This window comes from Eucyclogobius newberryi, unplaced genomic scaffold (assembly GCF_026437365.1).
Source record: "Eucyclogobius newberryi isolate DKJ021-1_F unplaced genomic scaffold, fEucNew1.0.hap1 SCAF_1, whole genome shotgun sequence".
NCBI classification, from domain to species: domain Eukaryota; kingdom Metazoa; phylum Chordata; class Actinopteri; order Gobiiformes; family Gobiidae; genus Eucyclogobius; species Eucyclogobius newberryi.
Genome location: NW_027315723.1, coordinates 31,341,248 through 31,358,995, shown reverse-complemented (window position 1 = coordinate 31,358,995; position 17,748 = coordinate 31,341,248). Strand labels below are relative to the sequence as shown.

At 37.2% G+C, this 17,748-nt stretch overlaps 1 protein-coding gene across 1 annotated transcript in view; it reads left to right on the top strand.

The window, feature by feature from the left end:
• tbc1d32 (TBC1 domain family, member 32) overlaps positions 1–17,748 on the top strand; it is a 44,001-nt gene that overhangs the window by 9,122 nt on the left and 17,131 nt on the right. Inside the window, exons 19-27 of the mRNA XM_072443574.1 lie at positions 463–550; positions 630–748; positions 2,909–3,028; positions 3,618–3,706; positions 8,342–8,461; positions 10,774–10,882; positions 11,638–11,731; positions 11,798–11,920; positions 15,654–15,737. Coding sequence (XP_072299675.1) covers positions 463–550; positions 630–748; positions 2,909–3,028; positions 3,618–3,706; positions 8,342–8,461; positions 10,774–10,882; positions 11,638–11,731; positions 11,798–11,920; positions 15,654–15,737 — 946 coding nt within the window. The remainder of the gene's footprint in view (positions 1–462; positions 551–629; positions 749–2,908; positions 3,029–3,617; positions 3,707–8,341; positions 8,462–10,773; positions 10,883–11,637; positions 11,732–11,797; positions 11,921–15,653; positions 15,738–17,748) is intronic.

Here is a 17,748-nt window from a genome sequence, read left to right as displayed (position 1 = left end):
CATTCAGGGAACATAGACACTTTAAATTGTACTGATGAATGTATTCACTAAACCTTTGTAACCTCTGTGGACAGTTTGTCAGAGTCTTTCTTTGCTTTTGGCTGGCATACGGGGCACATACTCCTGATTTAAATTGCAGACATGCACACAGCCTTTGCAGACCATGGCTAATTCCCTCTGGGCTTAATTTGCTTCCATTGTTTGTGCACTTCCATAATTGCCATCCTCAGTTTTGACTTCAATTATTGAATTAAATTATATTTTCTCTATTGTTTTGTGTTTTATGGTGCTTTTGATGAATGAAGTGTTTAGAAGCACATTGTTCTGAGTTGTTATGTCTTGCCTTTTCAGTTTGTGCCCAATGGTCTAGTGTGCAACATTTTATTCAGCAAAGTTGCACTCCTGTCCTACCCCGCTGAGCAGTCAGTTTGGAAAAGTGATTATTTTTGATATTTCTCGCAGGTGAGTCGTTGTGAAAAGTTTGGCTATGGGGTTATGGTGACACAGATCGCAGCGACTGCTCCTGGAGCGGTGGCTCTGAACAGCTCAGGTGACAAAACAGCTTAAGTTTTGATGAGATGTTACGATGATAATTGTTGTTACTTTTTAATGATATTTGATATTTCCAGGTTTTATACGACTTGTGGTGGTCGAGTTATGGTCAGTCCTGGAATGTGGGAATGAAGACGTGAGGGTTGTTCGTCCGAAACCGACACCTATGGATCCTATTGACAGAAGCTGCCTGAAGGTCAGTTATAAATATAAAACTGTTCTCTGTGTGACAACAGCCACAGCTACACATTCAACCATTAACTCCTAATACAAATATTACATAAAAATAAATAAATAAAGTAATACAGTTTTTTCTTCACAGATAAAGTAGAGAATGACCTTAACATAGGACAAAAATTTAAATTAAATACCGGTAATAGGAGTATAAAAGAAATAGAACAACACTGACAGTAAAATACTCATTGACATTGACAGACAACTTGATTCACTTTGGCATCAGTTCAAAATGTGATCTTTGGTAGATAGTTTTGAATATTCTTGATTCTCTTGGTTTATATCAAAACAAGATACTATGAATTATTTACTGGGGTTATTTAAAAAAAAATATTGTTTTATAACATTTTGGTATCAGAATTGCGTACTGGATCTTATGGAGCCAGCCACAGCGCTGTGAGTTTGAGTTTGGCCCTGACAGTTTGCTGCATGTCTCATCCCCATTTCATAAGATAAGATAAGATAAGATAAGATATTCCTTTATTGTCCCACATGGGGAAATTTCATTGGTGCAACGCAGGTAGATACAGAGGTAGATACAGAAGAACAGATCACTTATAGGAAGTCTGAAAAACACTTTCAGTAGAAGATCTCCTATAAATAAATAAAAACTCCCATAGACAAATAAATAAATAAATAAATACCATTGCATGTGATCCCGACAGTAATTGCACATGAATATGTGTCACGACTGCACATAGATTGCACATGAATTTCACAGTAATTGCACATGAATTGCACATGAATTCCAACAGCAATTGCACAGTGCAGCAATTTCATGCTGCACTGTCCGGTATAATAAAGCCTACGGGCCAGAAAATCCTTAAAATGTTGATATGTTAAGTATTAAGTGGATATACAGCAAGGATATTCAGACCTTGCTCCTGTATAAATTGCTTTGGGATTAGACTATTAATATTTTTTATAAAATAGGTTCAGGTTGCAATGTTTCTGATAGATCAACATTATTCTTTTTGTTGCTATATGGAGGTGAGTTTGGCTATTTTGTACAGACTTTTTGTTGATAATTGAGCAGACCTGCTATCCAACAAAGGGGGTACCTGGGCAAGGAGATAGTTGAGTATTTAGTAGCTTAGAAACCAAGGATTTCTTTTTTTGGATGCAGTTTGGCTGGAGTTTCATATATTTTGTCTTGTGTTTTAAGTTGGATTGTTTGTCTGCCCTGAGTGACACAACCCTGATCTAAACATTGAGCTCTGTTGTGGCCAGAGTGAGACATGACCTCTGCACACCACCTGCGCAGGGCAGTGTGCCATCAGGAAACACAACAGCTCCCAAAAAAGCTGAAAAGCAAAACAGAAAAGTGCAAAATTACGTTTTCCTGAGAGCGATATGGCAGAGGGAGGCAAATGTTAAGAGTGGTGCCCGTGTAGTGCGAGCCCTCGTTATGTACTGTATATATATGTCTACCAAAATAGGCAGAAAATGCATGTTAGTAAACTCTTCACTAACCGTCTTAATGTACAGGGCGATGCTTGAAATATACTGGGACACAGTTCAAGTTTTTTATATATATTCGTTTGAAGCTTTGGAGGGATGTGTGTGATATTTCTCTCTCAGCGATGGGGGTCAAATCGTGCCTACAAACTCTGCCTTATCAGCAGGTCATTATTAATCATGAATGCTTTGTTGTGCCATTGTTGTTCCATTAAAGCTTGTATGCGGTTTTCAGTTATATCCCTTTTTCATATATGCTGCTTTGCTCAAAGGTCTTTCATCTACAAAGTAGCAGATATATAATAGAAACTATTCATCCTGTCTTTGTTAAAGTATCTGGCACTTACAAAAGCAATTTTCTCTGAACGAAACACTTGGTAAGATATAATAAGAGAAAGTATATATGTAAATTCTCAACAGAATGTTTTTAGTTTACAGAGTATAGATTTGAATGCTCCTGCTGTGTAATCAAATTCACAAATGTTCTCTGTTGTGTGATGGATACAGTTTGACAGTTTGGCCCAATCATTTCCACAATTGTTTGTGACCAAAAATGTCCTGGCTGTTTCAGTGGCAATAATGTTTACGGTGTTGAGTCCGTCTGTATTTCATATCCTCTGTATTGTGAAAAGTACTAATTGGTTTGTGTGTTTTCTCTCCCTAGTCTTTTCTGTCTTTGGTCAACCTGCTTTCATCCTCCCAGTCTGTGTGGGAACTGCTCGGACGTCAATCTCTTGCTAACAAGGATGAATACACTTTGAGAGAGATACCGACATCCATCCCAGTGAGTCTATTAGTCGTTTAGTTGATTAATCGGTCAAAATTTGTAATAGTCGACTGGTTCTTTTAATTTAATTAGAAGGATTTACCTTGAACAACAGTGAAAAGGAGAAAACATGAGTTAACTAATGATTTGGGGGTGAATCACGAGTTTAATCTGCCTTTTTACATATAAATACAGTTTCCTTGTACATTTCTGTATAAATAGTTGTTTTTGTATGAACTCCAGTGCAGTTGTAGTCCTGTGAGTGCAGTTTGGGTCAGATAAAAAGAAAATCTTAATATTTTTGAGAGCTTTTCCCACGCTCCCTTTTTATATTGGCTGAGCATGTCTTTAGTCAACCACAGCCCTACTACAGTGCTTCATTCTGTTGAAACCTCCACAGCAGTGCCTCTTTAAACCACTAGAGGGCGTGTTTGCACTTCACATTCACTCACCACCCACACGCAGACGTTTTAAATCCTTTCAAAAATCCATGTACAAAGCCAGCACACTGTAGGTGATATTATATCCACCATAATCTTGATAACTACAGTTTTGCACCTGAGCCACTGCGATCGCCTTCACAACCTCTTTTTCTTTTGCTCTGCAGGATTTGATTGACAGGCTGATTGCTGTGAATTCAGATGCCAAGATACACTCACTGTTCCACTTCGAGCAATCTCACACGTTTGGCCTGAGGTGAGGCTGAACTATATTTTTCCATCTTGCTTAACACCAGCAGGGAAGCACACAATATCAGATTAGCACCTGGCAACAAACCACACAAGCATTGGCACTTGAAAACCCCTCGCTATGGCAGAGTGACATAGTTCTGTATACTGTGATTACCCAGCATTGAAAATATGATTAAAAAAAATGTCCGTGGCTCAGCTGGGCTTTGTGTATACATATGTGTCTTTAAGAATGAGGAAGACAAAGGGGAAAAGGTTTTTACTTAAATCTAAGTGTCTAAGGGTCAGAGATGTAGTTTGGGTTGCAGTGTTTGCTCAGAATGTAGAGCAGACGCCTTATAACACTCTCTCAATAACTTTACCCACCTGTCAGGCTGGATTTGGTGTGTGATTTAGAGATTGTTGGCACAGATTGGAAGCCATGTTTCCATCGGTCAGCCTCAGCACACCTGTGGCTACACTAAAAGCGTATTATCCCCAAGTGTGTAGAACAATGACACTTTTATCGCAATATGAATATAAAGTTATGTGTCGTTTCATCCTAATGATTTCAGACACAGGTATTTTAAAATTATACCATGAGTTCACATGTGGCTCACATCAGTACATTTTTAACTTAGTGGCTACTCTAGTGATTTTGATCTGCCCAACAGCATATACTTTGAGTCATTATTTAAGACCATCAGTTTCTTTTACAGCATCTAGTCTTTTATCCTTGTAACTGCCTATGCTTTGGTGGCTACTTCTGAACGGGCTTGTAAGTCCCAGAGGCTTACAATGTCTGTCTCTGTCAGCGAGCAGAGCGTCGTTGCTATGTGTCCCTATTCTAGTATTTGCTGAAAGAGCAGTTTGCCATTTACCAACTTCATTTATTCTGTCCTGTGCATGCCATTTAGAGGCAATGTCACAGTGCTGGCCTCAGATGAATCAATTCGATCCAGTTTGATGCTGTCTGGCAACATGGGCAAACCATGGCAAAATATCATCATCTGCTGTACAGAATACATTTGTTACATTCAGTGAGCAAAGTATTACGGTAGTCAGGTTGGCTTCTCAGCTCGGTGAGTGACAGCAACGCAACCGATAAGATAAATCATAATTATTTGTTTGATACATATACAAATTTAGATACAGGCCACTGCGTCATCGTCAAACCACTTAATTCACCTTTAATTTAATTCCGGTGTTATGCGACTGCAGAAGGCCAGTGCTACAGGTTAATTTTCTCAGCTGTCTATATGTCACGCACGTATAGCACATAATGAATAAAACATGCCCACTCCAGGTGGATGGTTTGTTTTCTCCACTAGGTTGGCGCATCACTGTTTTTTATTTTGATTCAATGATAAAAGTCACTCACCAAACTGTAATAATTTTCCGTCAAGAAACATTAAAATATTCCCGTTAATAATGTATTTCCTGCTCGTACAGAATGTAAACACATGCCCCGTCATCAAGTAACTCTTGAGCAAACCTTTGAAATATAAGCCCCTATTTCCTTCTCTGCTGATCTCCAGTGACTAATGAGATCTAAACCCCCCCCCTCTCTGTTCCCCTTGTTGTTAAAAAGCCTCTTTGTTGTCATGACAACGACCGCTCCATCTATTTCTCCCATAGTCAGAAGTTTTTTTTCCATCTTCCCTTTGATTACAACACACACAGCGGGTGTGAGACAAGGTGCGAGTTACTGTATATTTTAATTGGTTTGTGGTTGTTCAACAAGTTTGGAAAATGTCTTCATAAAATACCTGTTGCTTAGTTATATATCTCTCAATCATCATAGACCATACAGATTGAGGTTAATATAATGATCACGCGTACCTATCCCATTATGTGTTTGTTAGGCTTGGCTTTATATTGCACTTTACTACCGTGACAACTCTCTTAAATCAGTAAATCAGTCACTGGCTGATGGAAGCCACAGCTGTCTGGTGCTGACAGACAAAAGCGTGGCTGTCAATCTGCAAGCATGGCCTTTCACGATTCTATAATGTCTCGATAAAGGGCACATATTTTGATACTACACCGAATATTAAACGCATCATCTCATACAAGTTCTGATATGGATCAAAATTACTGTAGAATGGTCAAACCTTAAGCCTTTGTCCTATTGATAAGATTTGTTTTAGTATAGATAAGTATGGGCTGGTACTGTTACGTGTAAACTTGAATTCCTTCTTCCAAAAAGTGCATTGATGAGAAGACGCATTGAAGACGTTTTAGCAAAAAAGTTCCACCTAATTAAAACATAATGTGTCATTGATCCAAGTCTTATATTTGAGTGAATGGAATGGAGATGTGTCATTTAAAGTGCATGTGATTTTCAAATTTAGACTTTAATTGGTGTCTTGTAAGTGTTAGTTGCTATTTGTTGAGAAAAGTTAAAAAATCTGTTGAAAAAGGGACACTTACATTACATTAAAAGTTTATACACGAAAAAACAAACTAAAAATTTGACCCTCTAAACATTAATTCAACAAAATAAAGGTGCTCTCATACATTTGTAGTTTGTAGTAGTCAAATAATAAAAACTGTGACATTTTGGCCCAGTGGTTGCTTGGCAAACAGGAAGTAAAAACACAAACCTAAAAAAATGGATATTCTGGGATACCTTTTTAGCATTCTTAGCAACATGTAAAATATATATTTATCTTAACCGCAATTTAGTTCAATGAGTGATCCAACGTGTAGCACTATGTAACAAAGCATTGTAACTAAGATGTAATGCTGTGTACTTATGACTTGTCGACAGCCAGGTTTCGCTCCACTTAATACTAAAGGCCCTATCTGACTGACAAAGTGCAGCGTCCTGGTAGTGTGTGTTTGAGGAGCTGGAGGTCATGGAGCCTGACAGCCTCTCAGCCTCTGGTGGCGCCGCTGTCAGAAGCACAGAGTGAACACGTCAGTCAAACCCTTCCAGTCGCTGCCCAGCACACCGGCAAATCCAACAGCTGTTTACCACAACAGACCCTCACGCACCGCCCATACAAACCACCAGCCAGGGAGATCCATCCGATATTCAGCACACACTCATGCCACATGCAGCGGATGTGGAATGGAAATGGCATTTTGTGAAACTAACAACATAATAGCCCTGACATTTATTTCAAGTTAATGCTTTTTTGTACAAACCGGGTTCTAATTTAGGTGCTAAAATAGAGGGAACAGTTGAACAAAACAGTTACATAAACTGTATTACCCAGAAGCTTTGTGATTTAAATGTTTATCTTTGAACATAAAAAGTATAATGTATTTTGACTTATGATTATATTTGTATTATTTGGCTTCAGAAAAAAGAAATGCAAAGGTTTTGTTTGATTCAACATGAATTTATTAAGGGCAAACTAGCTTTTAGCCGGAATTCAGGTGTTTAGTCTGACTTTAAATCTCTGAGACATAAGAATTTAACTGGGCTGGAGAGACTTTAATTAAATGCCAATGCATAGATGTGTTTTCACCTCTCATTTGACCCTTTAAATGTTTCTAAATTCTAAATTCCAAAATGGAGGCACAAGAGAAGTGGAACATGAAGCGATTTCAATGAAGAAACTGTGATTAACCTCAGAATATCACAAAATATGAAAAATCCAGTTGGTTTTGACACATGAAAACTACTCAGACACATGTGAGAGATATCAGCCTGGTTTGAAGACATTTACTGTTGTGTTTTACTGCATTTGTTTATTTAATAGGAGATTATAACAGCTACTTTGCATTTTTGTTGAAAAAAAGAATCCTTGAAAAATCCTGTTTGAAATGTTTTTTAATTTTATCTTCTAATATATGACATACTTTACCACAAAAATAAAAAAAACATTCACCCTTTGCAATAGAGATGGAAATTTCCTAGAAATTAAAATTGTTGCTTTTTATACATTTAATATCATTAACATTGAGATTTGATGTCAGTAAATCATTGAAATTGTGTTATGGTTTACTTCACTTTGCCTCCATTCCTGAACATTCCTGACAAGATCCTGACAATTTATAGGGTCTATTAACTGACTTTTATCTTTGACATACCCTGAATAATGTCTGAGGTTTGTTGGGATATATTTATTTTCACTTCATAAATAGACAAGTTTACATAAAAGAATGTTACATAATCTGGAAGTATGATGTTGTATTAGCCTTGACCAATCCCAACAGAATGGGCTGATCACAACAGTGTTGTGGGAAGGTTATCTGTCTTGCATCTTTAGTTTTGATGGTTCATTTATATTCATTGTATTTTTAATTGGTGTGATTTGATTATTTTTATACCGGGGGCAAAAGAAATGGCAGAAAAACAGCAATATCTTTCGACCGTGTTCTCTTGTGTCTCAAAAGGCTGCGGCAGATTAACAGCCTACTTAAGTTCAGTGTCATTACCAGCAACGGAAAATGAACCATGAAGCTTCTCCCAAGGGCTCCTTCTTTACAAAGCCTCCAATTGGCTGCGGCTGACATTTGGAGAAAAAATGTGTTGACTGATCCAGCACTTGAGACCAGACACACACTAAAGACAAAAAGGAAAAGCAAATGAAGTTATGTCTGCTTTGTTCCTACTCTACATTTTTATTTTTTAAACCTCTTCCAGCCAATATCTCCACCAGCCAGACCTCATTGTTTTTGTATGCATTTGTGTATGTTTTGTGTGCAGGCTGCTCAGCGTGCTTTGCTGTAATCTGGACACGTTCCTGCTGCTGGAGAGTCAGTACAACATCTGCTCTATGCTGCTGCAGATGCAAAAGGAAAATGTCGCTGAGTTGGACAGCGGCGGGTACAGACTCGACATCAATGCACTTCTTATTATTACATGTAGTTTACTATCAGTCTCATAAAAGTCAGCTATACGACTATCACTTCCACTACTACTACTGCTGTTGCTGCTACTAGTTATTACTGAGAACAGAGTGTGTTATCTCATCTTCTTATCTGTTCATCTACTGCTGTTTTGTGATAGTTTTACTGTTATGCAAAAGCTACATCAATGTTTGAAGTTAGTGCAACAAAGGAGCCAGTAGTTTTTTTTTAATTTTATGGAAATATACTCAAACTTACAAACATGTACTTAAGTTAAACGTTTTTATTGAAAACAGTATGTTTTAGTGAATTTGGGTCAGATAACATGATGGAACTATTAAAATGTACACTGGTACAAATGAACCTCATTTAAAAAGCTTTACAACTTGAAATTATTACGGACGTTTATTTAAATTTACTGTGTGAGTCCCGAGTTGGGTGTAGGGTTATTTTGGGGGTCCCGGTCTGAAAAGTTTCCCAAATGTTTTACTATGCAACTAAATTAAATTGATAACGGTAATAATTTCAGAATCAGAATCAGAAAAGGTTCATTGCCATTGTTAATGAACAGAATTCACAAACATAGGAACACGTCTTGGTGATTCGGTGCAACATAAAACAACGAACAATGATACAACAACCTATATAAGTCAAAAATAAAGACAGTTAAACTCTGCTATAGGATAATAATAGACTATAAGATAAAAAATAAAACTAGGCTTACTATGTACACAACATTTAAACTTAATAATGTATAAAATGAGGTTCATGATTGTTCATTTGCATAGTTTTCTGTATTATTTCACTTAATTTGACCAAATTAGACTGTTTTCCAATTAAAAACAGATGCATTACTTGACTTTTTTCCAACAATATCTTGAGATCATCTGACGACCCCATGAGTGGTCTCGATCCTCACTTTTGAGAACCACTAATTAGAAGAGAAGTTCACGGATAAGTATTTCTTCTGCTGGTGGATTAAATTATTATTTTTTGCCTTTTTTATGATTATAATTGAATGTCCGAATGTCGTTGTTTTAAAAGTTGATCTACCTCGAGAGAATCCAAATCTCACTCAAAGAACAAGCCTTAATTGGGTAGATTATACAATTTATTATGAAATGAGTTGTGTGTGTTGAGTGCACTCTGTTTGCGACACCACTGTTGTAATAACATAATGGACAAATATCCAATTTAAAGACCTTCCTCTGCTCATGCTGCTTGGACTGAACCAAAAGTAGCTGCCTTTTTTGTATGGTCTTCATTGAACTCTAGCTCAAAGCTCACAGTACAACCTTCATATGACACTTGTGTAATCAGTGAAATGTAATCATTGCTACTGCCAGTACCGTCTGTTTGCCTTATTTGCCTCATATGGCATAAAGTACAGCACAAGTATTTTTTTTTATTTTTTTTAAATGTATTTATTTATTTAATATGGACATAGCATTGTCATTGGATGAACCAGATGCAATTTTTTAAGTGTTATAGCAGAATATGCAAATTTTCAACACCTGTCCATAGGGCCAATTTAGTGTTGCCAATTTTACCTAACACATGCATGTCTTTAAGTAAAAAGTGCATTTGTGGGAGTGGGTGCTAAAGAGCCCGTCTCCTGGTAAATGGCTGGCAGAAGTCTGGAGATGGGCGGTGAATAGTAAAGAGGCCGTGAAATGCCAGGCCACATCATATGTCTGAGTGCTGGCCAGGTCTTGATTGTGATGATTTATAGCTCTATTTCCTCCTGTTGGCCCCTCTTCTGCTCTCTTCCCGTAATGGCCCCTGGCACCATTTATTCTCTCTTCACCTCAGCATTTGGCCACTCAAAGTCATCACATTTTCACCTAGAACTGTAGTGTTATGTCATTATTCATTGTCTAACTAAGTATGGATAAGAGTTGTGAATTATCAAAATAAAGCCATTCTGTTATAGTTCATAGTTTTGAAATCCAGGTGCCATCTCATGAAATATTTGGCTTTTCAAGTATCACCACTACATTTAGCCAGAATGAATAAAACAATTGTAAAAATTGTAAAATGTAATTCAATATATCTCATTTGAAGAAACTACAACTCCCAAAGATTCTGAGTAGTTGCACAGATATCACTAAACTAAACTAAACTAAACCAAACCACTTAACTTCATTGATCATGTTCATAATACAACAAAATACAAATTGTTGGGGATTAATACAAAGCCCTTATTCTTTTCCTGCACCGTGTAGTGTTTCAGGCAAAAAAAACAACAGCATGTCATTTTAAAACATATTTTCTGGGACTTCTTGACAGGGAGATCATCTTGGACAGTTTATCGGTGGAGAGGAACTACTTGCTGGTTTGTGTGAGTGTAGTTGGTGGTCCCTCGGAAAGGAAACTCCCTCCTCGGTCCATACAAGAGGTAAGTACTTTGGTTATTATGTTTTTTTTATTTTAATTGCGCGAAGTGGCAGAGTGGATAGTGCTTTGATAGAAAAAAATAATAATATTGACCAATACATTTTTTTCAGCGGACCCAAATATATTACTTAAAGATTTAATTAAAAGTTGTCCAAATGATTTCCTGTAGCTGTGAGGATGTTTCTGGCATAGTAATCAATTATTTAGGTGTTGTTTACAAGCTCTCCTCTGAAGCTAATTCAAGATGAGGTCACGGAAAGGATATGAAAAGGATTTTATGCCAGAGTTTGAAAACTTTTTTTGAGTCCTGATCTATGTGCTTCAACTAAAACAAATTGATCTTATTAAACAACTAAAAAAACAGTCAGCGGTTTTCCACCTAGGCCTTTAAACCTTTAAACTTTCGCATGCCGATCACTTTAAACATTAAAATCTTCAGAGCAATGCACCTTGAATGCTGGTGATGAAAGATATCGGTGCTCAAACAATCATTAATTACTCTGCAAACAAGTGAGTGGGTAAATGAGAATGGAAAAGACTCAAAAACAAGTGCTGAAAATGTATTGATATGTCTCTTAATAAGATTTATAAATGCTTACATCAGTCATTAGTCAGTTTGGGATGTTTAAATTTCAAACAAAAGCTAAAAAGCTAATTCCACTAAATGGGGTTAAACCAGTGTCTGCAGATAATTTAAATTTATTATCTTTCTTTTTATTGCATGTATTGTATTTAATGAATTGCTCTTTCTTACAGGGGGATGAGCCTTTTCCTTGGCCTATGTTCAGCTGCTACCCCGTTCCACAGTGCTACACTCTGGAGTTGAAAGAGACTGAGCAAATATCTTCAGGTAGTTTGTGAGCGGGTCAGTACTTTTTTAATCCTTTGGTTTTAGATTTTTCTTTGTCTTGTACAGCTCCTCAGCTGACTACGTTCCTGGCATCGTCTGAGGATATTAGTGATACGAAGTGGATGGAGGTGTGCAGAAGTCACTATCGCAGGATTATGGCAAAAACACCCGCCGTGCTTACAGGAGATGGTAAGGAAGGAATACATTATTTGGTGTATGTTTACACTTCATGCAGAGGTTTATATTTAGTTGGTATAATACAAAATAATTCAGAATTCTGGAGAAGGCATGGAAGGTGAAGGCGAAAGTGGTGTCCGTGGTCATCGGAGCACTCGGGGCAGTGACCCTCAAACCGGAGGAGTGGCTAGAGCAGATCCCTGGACATCTTAGTCCGGAAAGGGGAAGTGAAAGTGAACAGAAGAGATACTGCGCAGAACCCTCAAGCTCCCTGGCCGCTGATAGAGGACCCGAGCTTAGAAAAAAGGGACAAGACCATCTCTGGAGGATGGGATTTGTTTTGTTTTTTGTATAAACAGCTCAAATCTCCAGGTTGCAATCTCAATGGGTTTCTGACCTGGTTAAATAAAGGTTAATAAATAAATGAATACACCATTATTATTCCTGTTCTATAAATGGCCAAACTCTCTATATCCATTTCTATCTCCATAATATCTAATATTCTGATGTAGATATGCCAAATTCTATTTATTTCATTTTTATCAATCCCAAAAGATTTTAATTTAGAGTTTATTGAATCTGAGTGAAGATATAAGAGGTCATTACTTCCTTTTTGAGGGTATTCAATGTGTTATAATATCAGGCATAAAAGAACCAAATATATAATTATGTGACTAAATAAAGCCACCTGCCTCTTCATAGTGTGTGACAGCTGCACTACACAGCGCCCCATAGATTAGCTGCATTCTATGTTCATGAATTTTTGAAACACCAATCATCAGTGCCATTTTCCATTCTCCTGCTTTTTTATAATCATTCCTATTCAAAATGTGAGTGCGTTGGCAGTAACATCATTAATGCATGCATTGTATTCTGATTACATCTTTTATGGATTCAAAGCAAACCCTATGCTCAATTTGGACCTTTCACTAAATGAGATTTTCTTTATTGTCTTTCTAAAGATCTACTTTTGCGTCATTTGTAAAAGGAAATTGTGCGTGCCGTTAACTAAACAAGCTATTTCCTAAGCATTTTATTGGCTCTGATTTTCACTTGTATCTCTGACAGGCTCCTTTTCAGCAGCAAAATGATTAACCATAGTACAGTATCAAGCAATCAAAAGCACTAGTGATTAGAAATGCTTGAGTGTTCAATAACCCTCCATCTTGCCAGTAATGATGGTTTAATTGGTTTGCCTTAACAGAATACCAATGAGATTCATTCAGTGTGGGTCTTGTCAGTGGCTAGATCAGATTCTTTTCAGGCCGAGCAGTCAGTATCACAAGAAGTATTTTGAAGCAAATCAAGCTTATGTACAACTCATCATACTGAATGAAAGATGTATGAAATCAAATATCCCACCACTGCTATGGTAATAGTACAAAAATAAACAGCACAGCATCAGTGTCCTCTTTGACATAAACACAATTGTAAAGAGCCATCATCTGGTGCTTCACAGTAATGATAAAAGTCTACCAAAAAGCAATTCAAAAAGATGAAAATTGAACTTTTAAGTGTACTGAATGACCAAGCGGTTACGCTAAGGTGCACTATGTAACTTTTCCAGTGGCAGGTGTGTCATTTGATTGTTTCCATGGTGATGTTATTGCTATCCCTGGAATGTTCCACTTTTTGGCACGTTGGGGATTTTCTACCGAAAGACTTGTGAACTCGATTCGATTGAGGAGCAAGGTTCCAGTGTTGTGTCTTTCTCTGAGCTGGTCTGACGCATCTCCCCCTCAACTGTTGAGGCTCTGTGTACAATATCAGACAAAGAAATGACAGGTAAACATGAGGAAAAGACTCTGCCTGATCCCTGTCACACAAACGATCCTGGAGCAGCACTTTAGCAGTGTTTGGACAACCAACCAGCTGTGCCATATACGTGTACGAATGGTTCACGTCTGCGTGAGCACGGGAGCACGTGACGGCTGCGAGGCTGACGGAGAAGCGTAAATCAGCCTTCAACCATTCGAGCTTCTGTTGAGCTAATCATGGCTTTAGGTGCGTTGTGGGAATTAAATTGGTTTATTTTGCATTAATGTATTTACTGGCACAAGAAAGATCATGTTAGGCTTAGGAAAGTTGTAAATATGACAAAAGGAAAGTTGTAAATATGACAAAAGGAAAGTTGTAAATATGACCAAAGGAAAGTTGTAAATATGACAAAACAAAATTTGCAAACTATACTATAACTAAATGGGTTGAAATTGAACATTTGCAGTTTGTTCTATGTTTAGAAAGACTGTTGGTATGTGTGGCATGACATTTTTGCATAACTGGCATTACACCTCTCCATGGAGACCAACAGGTGCCGCCGCAAAGTTTACAGGTTAGATCTGTAGAGAGGCCATGACAAAAACACCTGAACTTGAAAACCGCTGAATACTCGAGCCAAACCAATATAATCTCCATAAAGACAAGGACCAGAAAAGTCACATAGTGAAAATATTCCTGTAAACCATGTCATGTGAAAAGTCTGGCTCCTCTTACGCAATTAAAAGCATATAAACTATAGTTGACGTGAACTATAATTACAACAGGGAACAAAATTACATACTATTACTATTGCAGTGTCATTATAACTAAATCTATACTTGAATGGTAAATCTGTGTTATGTCATCGGTAAAAAAAAGTAATTACAATCAAATTACCTCAATTATAGTTGTGCGATTGTCCTGTGGAATTATCAAAAAAACTCTATTACCTTTCTTTTTTATTTGTTCCCTTAACTACGCTTTTATGTTCCCATGTAGTACCCACGATGGCTATGCTTTGCTTACACTGCAGCGTGATAAAACACCATCAGGGCTTTCTCTCAGGGGCAGTCAAGCCTTAAATGGATGTGAACGTCGTCCACAGATGGAGACAGTAACACCCAAGTCTCACTACACAAGAACCGTTTCATGTCTCAGAGGCCTATCCTTTAGCATTGTAATGGGTGGCATGAAAATGAAAACTTGAAATGCACTGACATTTACTTAATATTTGGGTGAACAGTTTAAAGTGATTTGTTTTTTTATGTTATGGTATAAAATACACACAAAAAAAGGGCACGGACTGTAATATTTTGTAGGGCTTCCGATTACAGCAAACATTCAGTGTAGCATAGTTTCAATAAGCCTTTGCAATATTAAAAGGTTTATTTCATCCAGTGTTGTATTATTTTTCACACAGGTCTTGTATTGATGTGCTATTGATAAAGCACATCAATACTTTATCAATAGAACATCTTTGTGCAGTGACCGCTGCACAAAGCCTTCTCCTGCTCTTCCCAAACACTCTCACTGAGGTTCAGATCTGGAGTAGATTAGTTGATGCTTCTCTTTAGACGTTTTCTCTGCTTGATCCCAATGATTTGACCCTTCTCAAACACACTGACATCTTTTACATGACCGCAGGATTTGTCTTTCCACATGGTTGTTTCAGAAAAGAGAAAACACTCACTGCATCAGTCGGGTTTAGATACTGTGTTGCAGCTGAAAGATCATCACCCATGCAGCAGTTCTACAGGAGGAGGCGCATACGTACTGTGTTTGCTTAGTTGACTGCGCAGTGTACGTGACAGATAACAGGTTTTGTAGTGAACTTTCTACTTCTTTTTATTGTATAAGAGGGTGCTGGTTAACCAATGGGAAGTTAGACTAAAAAATAAATAAAACAAATCTTCAGCATGATTAGAATAGTTTGAAATGTGTGTGCTATGGACTCATACTATGTGTATTATGTGTTATGTGTCTTCAGTGTTGGCGGATCTTCTGGAAAAGGCCGTATCTCATTCGTCCAACGCAGGCGGTGAACACTTTTTCCCTCAGCCTTTATACAAAGGTAAGTTAAGAAACCTCTTTTAGTTGAATAGGAAACATGGCATACTTAATTATACTTAATGATAGATTACAACAAGGCCACTTTGCATAAAACATTTAACACCGCATATCCCAGGTCTTGTTAAAATGTTCAAATAAAACTGTAAGCGTTAAAAGTTTTACCCACAAACGCGTCCTTCAGGAGAGTACAACATTACTTTCAAGTTCTAATTGGTGGCTAATTAGGTCTGCAAAAGTTGTATTATTTATAACATCCTGAATAACAATTTAAACTTTAAATGTTTTCCTTTGCTGAGCTAATGCTTTTTCAGTTACATATTTAAGTGCAAAGTTTTAATGGACAAAATATAAGTTACTTTGTTAATCTGAAGTTATTTCCTGCTGTTGTACTCTTGTTACTCTTATTACATTACTATTATGTTTTCAATGATATACTTCCTGTAACATTACTTCTATTAGCTTCTATTATCTATTTTATGTATTATTCATGTGTTGACTCATAAACTCAACCAATGCTATTGTTTGTACTTTGGTCTGTCCTGAAGTCAGCTCTGAGAGGTTTATCTCTTAATTGTAGGATTATTGGTCTTGCCTTTGTATAATAGAGGAATAAAGCAACATCTAATCTGTATCTCAATATATTAATTTATAGTTTATTGTGTATTTCTTATCTGTGGAATAAGTTTGCCGTCCATCTATCCTTGATAAAAATGAATAATTATACTGCGATTATTGCTAACACTTCTTTGTATACAGTTGGTATAAAGTAATTTGTATAATCTTAAAATCAGAAATGGCAAATCTCTCAGTAGAGCTTAAAAGTTCTTTCTGCCCACGTCCCATATAACTGGATGATTTGTGGATGTTTGTTTGTTTGCCAGTGGGATAAACATCTGAGTCAGACCGATGGGTGCGAGAGAGAAAATGTGCTAATTAGTCAACATAAACACCTCCCCTTTCTTAACGCTAATACGTATTTTTCATATTCAAATGTAACCTAAAATGCACTGAACGTGAACTGAAAATGTAATCTTAAATGAGTATTTCTTCACATCTCCTGCTGCGGCCTTTTGATGATGATTAGTATTCATTATTAAGATTTGTAACAGCATGTCTGCACTGGTGATAAAGTCAATTCTAATTGTACCTATTTGCATAACGCTGTGATACAGAGCTTGGTTATTACTGTGAATGTTACAGTACTGGGATCTGTTCCTTGTGTTTTATGTGTCCTGATTTTTTTTTTTTTTTAAGTTAGTGCTGTTAGTGCAATCATCAATTTAACATTTAAAAGTGTTTGCATTGTACAATTAGATGCAACTACAATGTGATGTTATTGATAGAAAGAAAGGGCTTGTCTAATTTACACAATAGTTATTATTTTGCAAATACAAAATGATGACAACAGCTTCTTTTGATAATTGAACGTTTAGACTGTCAAAAACATGTATTGATGAAATCTGGCACATTGATTATGACATTGATAGAGGCTTTCCTTTTTAGAACTCTACTACGCGCTACTACTTGCTTAATGCAGTTTTTTCTCCACAGAAAATTAGAAAGACATGTAAACCTGCCATATGCACTTTAAGATGACAAAGTTTTCATAACATTTCACTCATACACAGAAGCTGTTGTCTAAACCATCAAATATCAACATTTGGACCATCTGTAAATTTGGTTTGCACTTAAATCTAGATGTTGGAACTGTAGATTGCCTTCTTTGCCCTTCTTATTATTCCGACTTTCTGTCTACTGTTCTGCCTTTTAATATTCCTCCCACTGAAAAGTCAGAGAGGCAACCAGGCAGCTGTCAGGGTTCTTGTCTGTTCTCACAATGCACCGGGGAGCACGCGGAGGAGAAGCTTTGAGTGACGTGGGCAAAGTCTCAGCCACTCTGTCCTACCCCAGTGCTCCCATTGTGAAGAAAGGGCCCATTCATTTGCCAAGTATTAACCTCTGTCAGTCCACACTTCAGACTTGTGTCTCCACACTCTTCAGGCCCCAGGCTG